The following is a 14,225-nucleotide window of genomic DNA, read 5'->3' as shown; positions in this document are numbered from 1 at the left end:
ACTCACTGCACTCATGAGAGAGTCCAGTACGCTGACAGCGAAGGCGGTTCCGCAGGCGAACGGCTGCGTCAGGTACAGCTCTGTGTCCGGGTCATCGTCATCATCTTGGTCCAAGAACTGAACATTGGAGTCGTTCACTGAGAGAGGGGAGACCCACAACACAGTCAGAGAGAGAGAGAGAGGCCAAGGAGGGCACAGCACACCAAACACACACCAACACACCTGAGGACCAGAGAAGTAGAGAGTCACTGGGTGACTTGGCTACGGCAGGGGTTCCCAAACAGTTTTTGTTGGAGAAATTGGTCAGATTTTAGAGTGTTTTTGAGTCAATATGAGCCAATATTCATTTTTTCTTGACTTACAACACCAAGTCTTAAGCCCTGACCCAAACAGAATCATTCACTTTATCAGGTCCTTCAAAGACTCAATAGCATATATTCTCAAATGTCTCATGTCTCAGGTCTGTAGGTATAGAATAGATAGTTGTGTCTGAACCAAAGCGTTATGGATTTGGCATTCATGGTAGATGCACAGTACATTCAGTCATCAACAAACCATTTCTGCAGTTTTTTATCACATTCAAGAGATGGATTTTACCTAGGTGTGTGAAACACACCTCGTTCCACCATCGTTGTTTTTTATCAAGACGATATTGTGCATGTTGAGGTGAGAAGATCATGCACGTAATGTAACATGCATTCTGGAGCTTCGTTGATATCTCAGATAAGAACATGTGCGGTCACATCGTTACCTATTGAGATATTAAGGTATTTACCTTTTCCTGAAAGTCAAATTATTATATAAATCAATAATAATATATATAGAGCTGTGGGGTAAATTCACATAGCCACAGCCTGCTTTTAAAGTTCGAAGCAATACTACATTCTGAAAAGGGTTAGGGTTGAAAAATCTACAGTGAGGGAAAAAAGTATTTGATCCCCTGCTGATTTTGTACGTTTGCCCACTGACAAAGAAATTCTCAGTCTATAATTTTAATGGTAGGTTTATTTGAACAGTGAGAGACAGAATAACAACCAAAAAATCCAGAAAAACGCATGTCAAAAATGTTATGAATTGATTTGCATTTTAATGAGGGAAATAAGTATTTGACCCCTCTGCAAAACATGACTTGGTACTTGGTGGCAATACCCTTGTTGGCAATCACAGAGGTCAGACGTTTCTTGTAGTTGGCCACCAGGTTTGCACACATCTCAGAAGGGATTTTGTCCCACTTCTCTTTGCAGATCTTCTCTAAGTCATTAAGGTTTCGAGGCTGATGTTTGGCAACTCGAACCTTCAGCTCCCTCCACAGATTTTCTATGGGATTAAGGTCTGGAGACTGGCTAGGCCACTCCAGGACCTTAATGTGCTTCTTCTTGAGCCACTCCTTTGTTGCCTTGACCGTGTGTTTTGGGTCATTGTCATGCTGGAATATCCATCCACGACCCATTTTCAATGCCCTGGCTGAGGGAAGGAGGTTCTCACCCAAGATTTGACGGTACATGGCCCCGTCCATCATCCCTTTGATGCGGTGAAGTTGTCCTGTCCCCTTAGCAGAAAAACACCCCCAAAGCATAATGTTTCCACCTCCATGTTTGATGGTGGGGAGGGTGTTCTTGGGGTCATAGGCAGCATTCCTCCTCCTCCAAACACGGCGAGTTGAGTTGATGCCAAAGAGCTCGATTTTGGTCTCATCTGACCACAACACTTTCACCCAGTTCTCCTCTGAATCATTCAGATGTTCATTGGCAAACTTCAGACGGGCCTGTATATGTGCTTTCTTGAGCAGGGGGACCTTGCGGGCGCTGCAGGATTTCAGTCCTTCACGGCGTAGTGTGTTACCAATTGTTTTCTTGGAGTCTATGGTCCCAGCTGCCTTGAGATCATTGACAAGATCCTCCCGTGTAGTTCTAGGCTGATTCCTCACCGTTCTCATGATCATTGCAACTCCACGAGGTGAGATCTTGCATGGAGCCCCAGGCCGAGGGAGATTGACAGTTATTTTGTGTTTCTTCCATTTGCGAATAATCGCACCAATTGTTGTCACCTTCTCACCAAGCTGCTTGGCGATGGTCTTGTAGCCCATTCCAGCCTTGTGTAGGTCTACAATCTTGTCCCTGACATCCTTGGAGAGCTCTTTGGTCTTGGCCATGGTGGAGAGTTTGGAATCTGATTGATTGATTGCTTCTGTGGACAGGTGTCTTTTATACAGGTAACAAACTGAGATTAGGAGCACTCCCTTTAAGAGTGTGCTCCTAATCTCAGCTCGTTACCTGTATAAAAGACACCTGGGAGCCAGAAATCTTTCTGATTGAGAGGGTGTCAAATAGTTATTTCCCTCATTAAAATGCAAATCAATTTATAACATTTTTGACATGCGTTTTTTCTGGATTCTTTTGTTGTTATTCTGTCTCTCACTGTTCAAATAAACCTACCATTAACATTATAGACTGATCATTTCTTTGTCAGTGGGCAAATGTACAAAATAAGCAGGGGATCAAATACTTTTTTCCCTCACTGTATTTTTTCTGTATAGAATACTGCTAACCAGAGGAAAAGATCACGATGAAACAATCTAAAAACAAACTTCTTTAAAACCATTTGTAAAGACAACTTTCCCTAGTAGAACATCCTCAGATGTGAGGATTCGCTTGCTAGTGCCAGTGGACAAGAGGCTGAGATCCAACTGTATTTGAAGAGTGTTTCACACAACACAAGCCTTTCTTTGACCCCTTCAACATGAAGGCTTTAGGTCTGGAGGAAACAAAAAACAAAAAACATCTAAACAGCTTAAAGGTTTGAGTTGTAGTTTTAAGTTTATTTAAAAAAAATCAGATTTCTTCCCAGGATTCCTCTGTGCTGCGGAGGAACAGACATGTCAGTCAACCAGACAAGCAGGCTGATGATGCAAACAGGCCCAGGCCAAAGAGACTGAACCGGGGGGTGGTGGGGTGTAGAGGGAAGGGTGTAGAGGCTGGGGTTCGGGGTGGTGGGTGTGATATGAAAACAGCCACAAGGACAGACCGAGCAATGATCAAAGTGCAAGAGCGATGCTTTGACAAACAAAATGCAAGGAAAAAAATAAAAACACCACGGAAAAAAATAATTAAATAAAAAAAAGGCCAAAACAAGACAGTAAATGTTCAACCAGAAACAGAGAACAAAAAATCTAAATGTGTTCAAAGTGAAGCCATGGGAGCAGCCAGCGAGTGCCTCGGCTGTAGCCTGATAGATCAAGACAAGCGGATGAAGAAAGGAGAGAGAGAGGGAGAGAGAATGGGAGGGAGTTAGAGAGAGAAAAAGAAAGAGAGAGGTGAGAGTGTGAGAGAGTGTGAGAGAGAGTGAGAGAATGGTGAGAGAGAGTGTGAGAGAGAGAGGTGAGAGTGTGAGAGAAAGTGTGAGAGAGGGTGAGAGAGAGGTGAGAGAGTGAGAGATAGGTGATAAAGAGGTGAGAAAGAGGTGAGAGAGTGTGAGAGAGAATGTGAGAGAAGGAGTGTGAGAGTGTGAGAGAGAGGTGAGAGAGTGAGAGAGGTGAGAGAGGTGAGAGAGTGTGTGAGAGAAAGTGGTGAGAGAGATGAGAGAGGTGAGAGAAAGTGTGAGAGAGAAGAGAAAGAGGTGAGAAGGAGGTGAGAGAGAGTGTGAGAGAAAGGTGAGAGAGTGTGAGAGAGAGTGTGAGATAGGTGAGAGAGGTGAGAGAGTGTGAGAGAGTGTGTGAGAGAGAGTGAGAGAATGGTGAGAGAGAGTGTGAGAGAGAGTGAAGGAGCGTGAGAGAAAGTGTGAGAGAGGGTGAGAGATGAGAGAGTGAGAGATAGGTGATAAAGAGGTGAGAAAGATGTGAGAGAGGGTGTGAGAGAGTGTGAGAGAGAGTGTGTGAGAGAGAGTGTGAGAGAGTGTGAGAGATGTGAGAGAGAGGTGAGAGAGCGTGTGAGAGAGAGTGTGAGAGAGTGTGAGAGAGTTGTGAGAGAGAGTGTGAGAGAGAGGTGAGAGATATGTGAGAGAAAGAGTGAGAGAGGTGAGAGCAAGTGTGAGAGAGAGGTGAGAGATAGGTGAGAGAAAGTGTGAGAGAAAGTGTGAGATAGTGTGAAATAGAGGTGAGAGAGTGGTGATAAAGAGGTGTGAGAGAGTGTGAGAGAGAGAGAGTGTGAGAGAAAATGTGAGAGACGGTGAGAGAGTGTGAGAGAGAGTGTGTGAGAGACAGACAGACAGACAGACAGACAGACAGACAGACAGACAGACAGACAGACAGACAGACAGACAGACAGACAGACAGACAGACAGATAGACAGATAGACAGATAGACAGATAGACAGATAGACAGATAGATCGGACGGCAGCGAGCAGAGGACAAAGGCCTGGCTTACCCAGCTCAGTTATCATTTGTATGTTGATTCCAAGTTTTTTTTCCTGACTGAATGAAACCAAAGGCAGTATTTTGCCAGGTTTAGCTAACGACGGTAAGACAGTGTGGAGAGCAGAGGGGGGAGAGATAGGGTCGTTATTGGAACAGCTTCAAAGAGAAGTGAAAAAGAAAAGCAGTCTGAGACCACTCATCAGGATTAGACAGACTGAAGCTACTGTATGTAAAGGTAGCCATGACAACATGCAACTACAGCACAAGGGATTAAAGTACAGAGGGACAGATGTGACTGAACCATACCACTAAAACATTAACTGCCAATGTGTACAGCTTTTAAGACAAAGGGGGTAGAGATATACAATATTGTATACATAAACCGACTTTACGTGACATTTTCCATTTGACTTTCATCTCGACTATGGCGATGTAAAGTAGACTGACAACATAGACACTACAATTAGTGTATAGTTCCCTGCTTTACTCCCTCTCTTCTCCCAGGGAGGAGGAGGACAATGTTAGTGATGCTAGTACTATCTACATAATAGCCATGTCCTGACAAAATCTGCAGGGGAAAATATTCTAAATCAAGCATAGTTTAAATGATATTAAATCAAGGATACTGATTTAGAGTAGCTGTGGAATTAATTGAAATCCAACCAAATACAGCAAGACAAAAACAAACAGCTAAACTAGTTTTGTTGATTACATATGTAGTACTCAAAAACATAAACAGAGAGAGAGGCATGCAGCTTCCTGTCCCGGTGTCTCTCCCTGTCTCTGTCTCTATCTGTGTCTCCGTCTATCCCATGCCTCTCTGCTTTCTAATTGGGTCAGAGGGGAGAGATAGAGACAGAGTGGAGGGTCTCTAGTGCTTTAGTCAGAGGGGATAGAGTGGAGGGTCTCTAGTGCTTTAGTCAGAGGGGATAGAGTGGTGGGTCTCTAGTGCTTTAGTCAGAGGGGATAGAGTGGAGGGTCTCTAGTGCTTTAGTCAGAGGAGATAGAGTGGAGGGTCTCTAGTGCTTTAGTCAGAGGGGATAGAGTGGAGGGTCTCTAGTGCTTTAGTCAGAGGAGACAGAGTGGAGGGTCTCTAGTGCTTTAGTCAGAGGGGATAGAGTGGAGGGTCTCTAGTGCTTTAGTCAGAGGGGATAGAGTGGAGGGTCTCTAGTGCTTTAGTCAGAGGGGATAGAGTGGAGGGTCTCTAGTGCTTTAGTCAGAGGAGATAGAGTGGAGGGTCTCTAGTGCTTTAGTCAGAGGGGATAGAGTGGAGGGTCTCTAGTGCTTTAGTCAGAGGAGATAGAGTGGAGGGTCTCTAGTGCTTTAGTCAGAGGGGATAGAGTGGAGGGTCTCTAGTGCTTTAGTCAGAGGGGATAGAGTGGAGGGTCTCTAGTGCTTTAGTCAGAGGGGATAGAGTGTAGGGTCTCTAGTGCTTTAGTCAGAGGGGATAGAGTGGAGGGTCTCTAGTGCTTTAGTCAGAGGGGATAGAGTGGAGGGTCTCTAGTGCTTTAGTCAGAGGAGATAGAGTGGAGGGTCTCTAGTGCTTTAGTCAGAGGGGATAGAGTGGAGGGTCTCTAGTGCTTTAGTCAGAGGGGATAGAGTGGTGGGTCTCTAGTGCTTTAGTCAGAGGGGATAGAGTGGAGGGTCTCTAGTGCTTTAGTCAGAGGGGATAGAGTGGAGGGTCTCTAGTGCTTTAGTCAGAGGAGATAGAGTGGAGGGTCTCTAGTGCTTTAGTCAGAGGGGATAGAGTGGAGGGTCTCTAGTGCTTTAGTCAGAGGGGATAGAGTGGAGGGTCTCTAGTGCTTTAGTCAGAGGGGATAGAGTGGTGGGTCTCTAGTGCTTTAGTCAGAGGGGATAGAGTGGAGGGTCTCTAGTGCTTTAGTCAGAGGGGATAGAGTGGAGGGTCTCTAGTGCTTTAGTCAGAGGGGATAGAGTGGTGGGTCTCTAGTGCTTTAGTCAGAGGGGATAGAGTGGCTATAGCGACCCTGGTCTCTGGTCACTTAGAAGCCCTCAGAGATGTGAAACTTTGATGAGTCCCCTGGACCACAGGGAATACTAGAGAATATAGTCAGCACCATTGTTATTATTAAATGGACTCATTTTCAACCGTGGCACTTTTTTAGCTCCCTCTCACTCTCATTTTCCTCTATTTTACTCTCTCCCTCCCTCTCGCTCTCTCCATCAGGCAGTTAATGGACTAATGGTACATAGGAAAAGTGAGTGTTCTGACTTCGTAAATAGACATCTCGGCTAGAACTTCCACAAAGAGAGGGACATTTGAAATGACCACAAATGCTCGGTTTTGCATGTACAACCATACAAATCTCAGGCCAAAGTCGCTAATCGTTGTCATCAACATATCGCTAGAATTAGCCATCAAAGCCATAGAAAATTAAGAGTTTCGCCAACTACCCTCCACTTTTGCACCAAACGTTCCACAACAACAACATTCAAACCTCCATTCTAACCAGAATGCAAAAGAATGTCCACCGAACTGTTAGAGCCAACATGGCGGTCCTGAAGATTCTAAATCTCTAAGTCAGTTGACCAAACTGTGTATAATGTCACAGTATTTTCCCAACAGGCAAAACTGATTTAAATAACATCACAACAACCAGAAAGTGGTTGAAATTACATCATGATGACATCCTATGGACCTGTTTTACCCGCTATCATTAGTGAATGGTAAGTTGACGGTCAGTTGGTCAGTTGCATGTGTGTCTCACCTAGTTCAGTGATGATTGGGATGTTGGCGCCGGTGGTGACGGAGGCCTGGCGTGCTAAACCATGTACTGGACTGCTGTCTGGAGATGACCGGTCCATTCCAGGAGGCGTGAAACCTACACAGAGCACAAAAAGAAAGACACACAAAACCATTGAAACGTACAGACACTGAGAGATACACACAAAACCATTTAAAACGTACAGACACAGAGATACACACAAAACCATTAAAAACGTACAGACACAGAGATACACACAAAACCATTGAAACGTACAGACACAGAGATACACACAAAACCATTGAAACGTACAGACACTGAGAGATACACACAAAACCATTGAAACGTACAGACACTGAGATCCACATAAAACAAGTACTGAAATCACACAGAAAGATATACACACAAAACCATGAGATATATTATTGAAACCTACAGCACACAGACACAACAATAAAGATTGAGACAAGACCATGATATATAAATATTACAGCACAGAGAGCTACACACAATATCACACTGATCTCACACTAATACCACACTGATCTCACATTGACACCACACTGATCACACATTAATACCACACTGATCTCACATTAATATCACATTGATCACATATTAATACCACACTGATCTCACATTAATACCACACTGATTTCACATGAATACCACACTGATCTCACATTAATATCACACTGATCACACATTAATACCACACTGATCACACATTAATATCACACTGATCTCACATTAATACCACACTGATCTCACATTAATACCACACTGATCTCACATTAATATCACACTGATCACACATTAATATCACACTGATCACACATTAATACCACACTGATCTCACATTAATATCACACTGATCTCACATTAATACCACACTGATCTCACATTAATACCACACTGATCACACAATAATACCACACTGATCTCACATTAATATTACATTGATCTCACATTAATATCATTTCACACATCATATACCTCAGGTTCTCATATACCACAGGTTCGGTGATTGAAAAGGTTACAAGTCATTTTGAGAAGAGAAAAAAGTGTAAACTATAATTGAAAACAACAATAAAACATTAAAATGAGAACACTATAAGTTGATCTGAGCATGTAATGCACAGTTTATGTTTGTCACGTCACCATAAGTTAGTAACACTACACTATTCAGTAAAAGCTGCTGGGCTTACTGAGAATGAAAAGATGTGAAGAGGGGGACGGAGGGGAAAATGAAGCAGGTGCTTCCTGAAAATGTCAATATACACTACCGGTCAAAGGTTTTAGAACACCTACTCATTCAAGGGTTTTCCTTTATTTTTACTATTTTCTACATTGTAGAATAATAGTGAAGACATATGGAATCACGTAGTAACCAAAAAAGTGTTAAACAAATCAAAATATATTTTAGATTTTAGATTCTTCAAATAGCCACCCTTTGCCTTGATGACAGCTTTGCACACTCTTGGCATTCTTCAACCAGCTTCACCTGGAATGCTTTTCCAACAGTCTTGAAGGAGTTCCCACATATGCTGAGCACTTGTTGGCTGCTTTTCCTTCACTCCGTAGTCCGACTCATCCCAAACCATCTCAATTTGGTTGAGGTCGGGGGATTGTGGAGGCCAGGTCATCTGATGCAGCACTCCATCACTCTCCTTCTTGGCCAAATACCCCTTACACAGCCTGGAGGTGTGTTGGGTCATTGTCCTGTTGAAAAACAAATGATAGTCCCACTAAGCCCAAACCAGATGGGATGGCGTATCGCTGCAGAATGCTGTGGTAGCCATGCTGGTTGAGTGTGCCTTGAATTCTAAATAAATCACAGACAGTGTCACCAGCAAAGCACCCCCACACCATAACACCACCTCCTCCATGCTATACGGTGGGAAATACACATGCAGAGATCATCCGTTCACCCACACCGCGTCTCACAAAGACACGGCAGTTGGAACCAAAAATCTCAAATTTGGACTCCAGACCAAAGGACACATTTCCACTGGTCTAATGTCCATTGCGCATGTTTCTTGGCACAAGCAAGTCTCTTCTTCTTACTGGTGTCCTTTACTGGTGGGTTCTTTGCAGCAATTCGACCCTGAAGGCCTGATTCACACAGTCTCCTCTGAACAGTTGATGTTGAGATGTGTCTGTTACTTGAACTTTGTGAAGCATTTATTTGGGCTAAAATTTCGGAGGCTGGTAACTCTAATGAACTTATCCTCTGCAGGCTGAGGTAACTCTGGGTATTCCATTCCTGTGGCGGTCCTCATGAGAGCCAGTTCCATCATAGCGCTTGATGGTTTTTGTGACTGCACTTGAAGAAACTTTAAAAGTTCTTGAAATTTGTCTTAAAGTAATGACGGATTGTCGTTTCTCTTTGCTTATTTGAGCTGTTCTTGCCATAATATGGACTTGGTCTTTTACCAAATAGGGCTACCTTGTCACAACACAACTGTAAGAAGGAAAGAAATTCCACAAATTTACTTTTAAGAAGGCACACCTGTTAATTGAAATGCATTCCAGGTGACTACCTCATGAAGCTGGTTGAGAGAATGCCAAGAGTGTGCAAAGCTGTCATCAAAGCAAAGGGTGGCTAAATATATTTTGATTACTTTTTTGGTTACTACATGATTCCATATGTGTTATTTCATAGTTTTTATGTCTTCACTATTATTCTACAATGTAAAACTTTGGACCGGTAGTGTAGATATTGTGCTTTTAGGGGTCAGCTGAGATACATATTTAGCATTCACATCTTTCCATCAACCTGCCTGCCTTCCATAAATGTTATATGTGCTTCATGTTGTTACCATAAAATTGGCGAAGTGGATCCTGAAAACCTTTTATCGGGAAAATAGCGGTGCAATACCCGACCATGAAATACAAAAGCGGCGAGTGACAAGGTCATGAATTCCCATGACTTCACATTTTTGCATTTCCTCAAAGTGACAAGTAAACACCTTAAATCAGTAATGCTAGCTGCATAATGCATGACCTGTATTGTGACATCCATCATTTAGTGCTGACTAAAGCAAAACCCCACCTCATAGTTTTACAGTACAGCAGTGACAAAACATAATGCATGATGGGAATATATTCAGGTCACAAAGTTTTCGGGGTGGGGGGGGGTTGTCATTTTCTGGCAAGGATCATTTCACCCTCCTCACTACAGAGGACACACCAGTTCTGCATTCATCACAAACTAGAGGCTGAACTGAAAAATCCACACCCTTGTTATGCCAGTTACTGAAACTGGGAATAGGCGAGGTTTGACAGTCTGTAGCAGTCAGAGACTGGAAGCTCACTCAGAGCATGCTTCATTTTGTTTATATCTATACAATATGACATTTATATCTCTAGAGAGTGACAACTGGGTTTTGGATATTGCCTCTAAAAATAATTATTCTTACACTATCAGAGTAGTCCAGTAGTCCAGTATACAGTATCTAACTGTGAAAGTACTCTGACAATAGATACAGGGACGTTTTTCAAACCGAGAGGGCCACGTGTAAAAATCAGTTGGGCTGCAAGCGACAAAGTTAAATGGAGAAAACGGGAGAGTTCTACACAGATCATTGACTATCAGTCACATAGTATATACTGTATAAGTGGATTCACTATAATGGTTTGACTGCATTTGGAAAAACATCTTCTAGACTTCTAGAACTTACAAACAAGAGAGGAATAGATTTTCTCACAAAACGTTGTTTTATGGCTCCCATACCATAGAGAAGAAAATGCAAGGGTGTGTGTGTGTGTGTGTGTGTGTGCTACGGACCCTGCACCTCCACCCCTCTCAGGCCCCAGGCACAACTTAGCTCTGCGATCTACAGACTACATCGTACCGTAGACCACCGCCATGTGAACGTCTCCCCAGCGATACATCTCCTTAATGTGCACCTTCTTGCTTTACATTTCCCACCCCACATCTGAATAGATTCTCTGGGAGGAAGGAATCCACAAAGCAATACACTATTAAATAGTACCCCGTGTGTGTGTGTGTGTGTGTGTGTTTCAAGTTTTATTAGTTGTGTGTGTGTGTGTGTGTGTGTGTGTGTGTGTAAAGATGATGTAAGACATAATCATTGATAACAATAGGATTCATCCATCAACCATTATGACAGAGGATATAATGTCTGTGAATACTGTTCCCATGGGGAACAGGGACCTCAGATTCAGTCTACTCATTGTGGAGCTGAGCCAGCACATCACTCACTCAGACCAGAAGAAATAACTGCATTGAACTTCTCCTAAACCATGGGGAAGTGCTTGGCATGTTTTCTGATGTTGGTTGGTCTATCTATGCTTAAGATTCAGTCCTTCCAGGTTTTTACTGTCACAGTTTTTTTTACAAAATCACTTTTACCACCTAAAATGGTTCAGTCAAGCCACGCGTCAACAAACTTTTCCACCCGTCAGCGCATTTTCGTGACAAACTGGACAACATAATTGCAAATTGCCATACAAAATGTCAGAATTGCCACAGCAAAATCAAGCATTTCTGCCCGCAAATATGGCCAAAATAAACACAGCGGGATCCTGGAGCGACTGATTAGTAGATGAATGGAGGAGATCCAGGATGGAATGTCATAAAGAACAGCTGAAGAAGGCTGTCTGGTGATTGGCTGCTTAAATATGATGAGACTGGATGGGACATGAGGCTTATCTGTTTTTCTGAATGCATCAAGCCCCCGCAGCCAGAACAGAACAGTACAGTGCAGAACAGTCTAGTATCTTGTAGGCCAGTCAGTCCTTACCTTGGGAGTTTGCCTGCAAGAGCCCGATGCTGTCGTCAAACTGCATAGACTTTATATTGAGCGACGCCAGAATGCATTCCTTATCCTGCAGCGAGGCGTCATCGATATTGTTCTGATTGGCCGACAGTATCACGCACATGTCGCAGAGGTTGATGTTGACAGCCCTTAAATCTGCACGACTTAATGGCGTACCCTTCAGGCGTGGTGAAGAAAAGACACAGACAGAGAGAGAGAGGAGAGAGAGAAAGGGGGGAGGAAACAAATTACAGACTAAGTGAGGGGAGCTTTGGGAGATTAGATAACAAGTATTGCAGTTTTGCAGCGGTGACATTCAGCTGATCTAACTGGGCACTGGGGAATCAGAGACGTGGACTAATCTAAAGGGTAGTGGACGCTGAAGGCTAACAGCCCTGGTTTCTTAGGGCTTCTCTGCTACTTAGTCAAGCCAGCGTTAACAAGCTCTAAAGAAGGCAGCCATGCCAGAGTTTCACAGGGAAGAGAAGCTGCAGCACATTTTAACTTCATATGAATAGGCAGCATTTGTCACTGCTGTGAATGGAAGATTGAATTCAGGAACCAGTTGTGGAATTGACAGGAACAGCCACAACACCACCAACAACAACCACAACTAATCACAAATAAATCCACTATATCACTAACTAAAGCGATACTTCTATTACTGCTTTCAGTCATTTGACCCTTCACCTTACATTGTTTCCGTTCAGACAGGGTGAGGTAATAAAGGGAAGAGAGCTCATAAGTCAACTGAGATAAGAAAATATAAGTAAACTGTCTCAAAATAACAACAATGTGTACTTTTCCGGATCAGATGTGTTGTACAGCTGGGTTTGGTATTAAATCCTGGAGCGTTGTTACACTGGTCTACTCACAGATAGTACGGATGGTATGATATGGTATTGTATTGTATTGTGTTGTATTGTAAGTGCATGATGTTGTCGTTGTATAACTTTGGCCGTAACGGTAGGTATTACAGCGGTACTCACAGGTAGTATGGAGACCTTGGGGAAGTTGTGTAGGGTTTCCCACTCTCTCCTCAGGTACTCCAGCGAGCCCACAAACACTATGGGTTTCAGTTCGTGATAGTGGAAGTTGCTGGCTCTCAAAGGCATCACCAAGTTTCGCAGCCCCACTAGAGCGGACGTGACATCTCCAAATATACAGACCACTACATGGCCGCTCAACACCGTCATGGATGCCTCACTCCGGGTCTGAGCATGGAGAGAGAGAGAGAGAGGGGAGAGAGGAGGGAGAGAGTGGTGAGAAACATGGAGACAGAGAGAGAGAAAGAAAGAAAGAAAGAAAGAGAAAGAAAAAAAAGAAAGAAAGAAAGAAAGAAAGAAAGAAAGAAAGAAAGAAAGAAAGAAAGAAAGAAAGAAAGAAAGAAAATAAAGAAAATAAAGGAGGGGACAAACACATCACTGTCAGAAAACAGAGAAAGGCAGAGTGCTGATGAGAAACCCTGCAGTCCCCTCCTTTGAGGTGTTAGGCTCAAGGTGAACACTGCACAGCTCAATGCAGTTGATACTCTAAATGGTTAAGGAGTAAGGTGTATAAAACTGCTTTTCAAAGCCATGCTTGTGGAGGTTTTATACTATGACCCAGTACATAGAAAACAGTAGACTCACCTTAGAACAACAGAGGCATTGAGAGAAATGTGGATATACATTATTAGTATGTGGTTGTTACTGCTATGTGAGGGAAACTGTTTCTTTAGAGCCTACCGTACCTCAACAATACTTAATTCTCAGCCCAATCAGTGCTAATACTAATGGCCAACTCCATAATAATATTGATCATCCTACAGAGCTAAAAACAGTATGAACATGATTGGGAAAAGTCTAGTATCTTTTGCATTTATTAAGGATTCCCCTTAGCTGCTGCCATGGCAACAGCTACTCTTCCTGGGGTCCAGCAACATTAAGGCAGTTACATACAATTACAAATATTACATAACATTACATTTCATAACACTTTTCACAACACATTAAGTGTGTGCCCTCAGGCCACTACTCAACTATCACATATCTACAATACAAAATCCATGTGTACGTGTGTGTATCATCAAACTGAAAATCACCTTTGGAGTCACACGTACTGTAGAACAACACCTACCATATCTGTTGATGGATAGGTACTGTATCCCTGCACTGGATGTTAATAACCATGGTTCAACTCAGTTAACTCTACAGGAGGGTTGTCATGGTACCAGTATCAAAATACTACTATACTATATGAAAACACGAAGCAGAATAAACTCCTAAAAAATCAGCTTTATGTCAAATGTTCTGTGCTATAGCTTGGAAAATAAACAAATGTAACTCTGTGGGACAACATATGGCTGTTTTCCTCAAGAAATAAAAT

General features: G+C 42.9%; 1 protein-coding gene across 13 annotated transcripts in view; it reads right to left on the bottom strand.

Moving 5' to 3' along the window:
* LOC121553222 (calcium-activated potassium channel subunit alpha-1) overlaps window positions 1–14,225 on the bottom strand; it is a 333,643-nt gene that overhangs the window by 15,952 nt on the left and 303,466 nt on the right. For 8 of the 13 annotated variants that reach the window (XM_041866233.2, XM_041866235.2, XM_041866236.2 and 5 more), the window contains 4 exons: window positions 12,848–13,072; window positions 11,844–12,036; window positions 7,078–7,191; window positions 7–137 (listed from right to left, as the gene is read on the bottom strand). In XM_041866233.2, coding sequence (XP_041722167.1) covers window positions 7–137; window positions 7,078–7,191; window positions 11,844–12,036; window positions 12,848–13,072 — 663 coding nt within the window. Of the gene's footprint in view, window positions 1–6; window positions 138–4,361; window positions 4,446–7,077; window positions 7,192–11,843; window positions 12,037–12,847; window positions 13,073–14,225 lie in introns of all 13 variants that reach the window. The other 5 variants (XM_041866231.2, XM_041866230.2, XM_041866237.2 and 2 more) reach the window with 1 other exon arrangement.

The sequence above is a fragment of the Coregonus clupeaformis genome, chromosome 37, assembly GCF_020615455.1.
Source record: "Coregonus clupeaformis isolate EN_2021a chromosome 37, ASM2061545v1, whole genome shotgun sequence".
In the NCBI taxonomy this organism is placed as follows: Eukaryota; Metazoa; Chordata; class Actinopteri; order Salmoniformes; family Salmonidae; genus Coregonus; species Coregonus clupeaformis.
The sequence above is the reverse complement of the archived record's forward strand: the minus strand, read 5'-3'. Positions and strand labels throughout refer to the sequence as shown.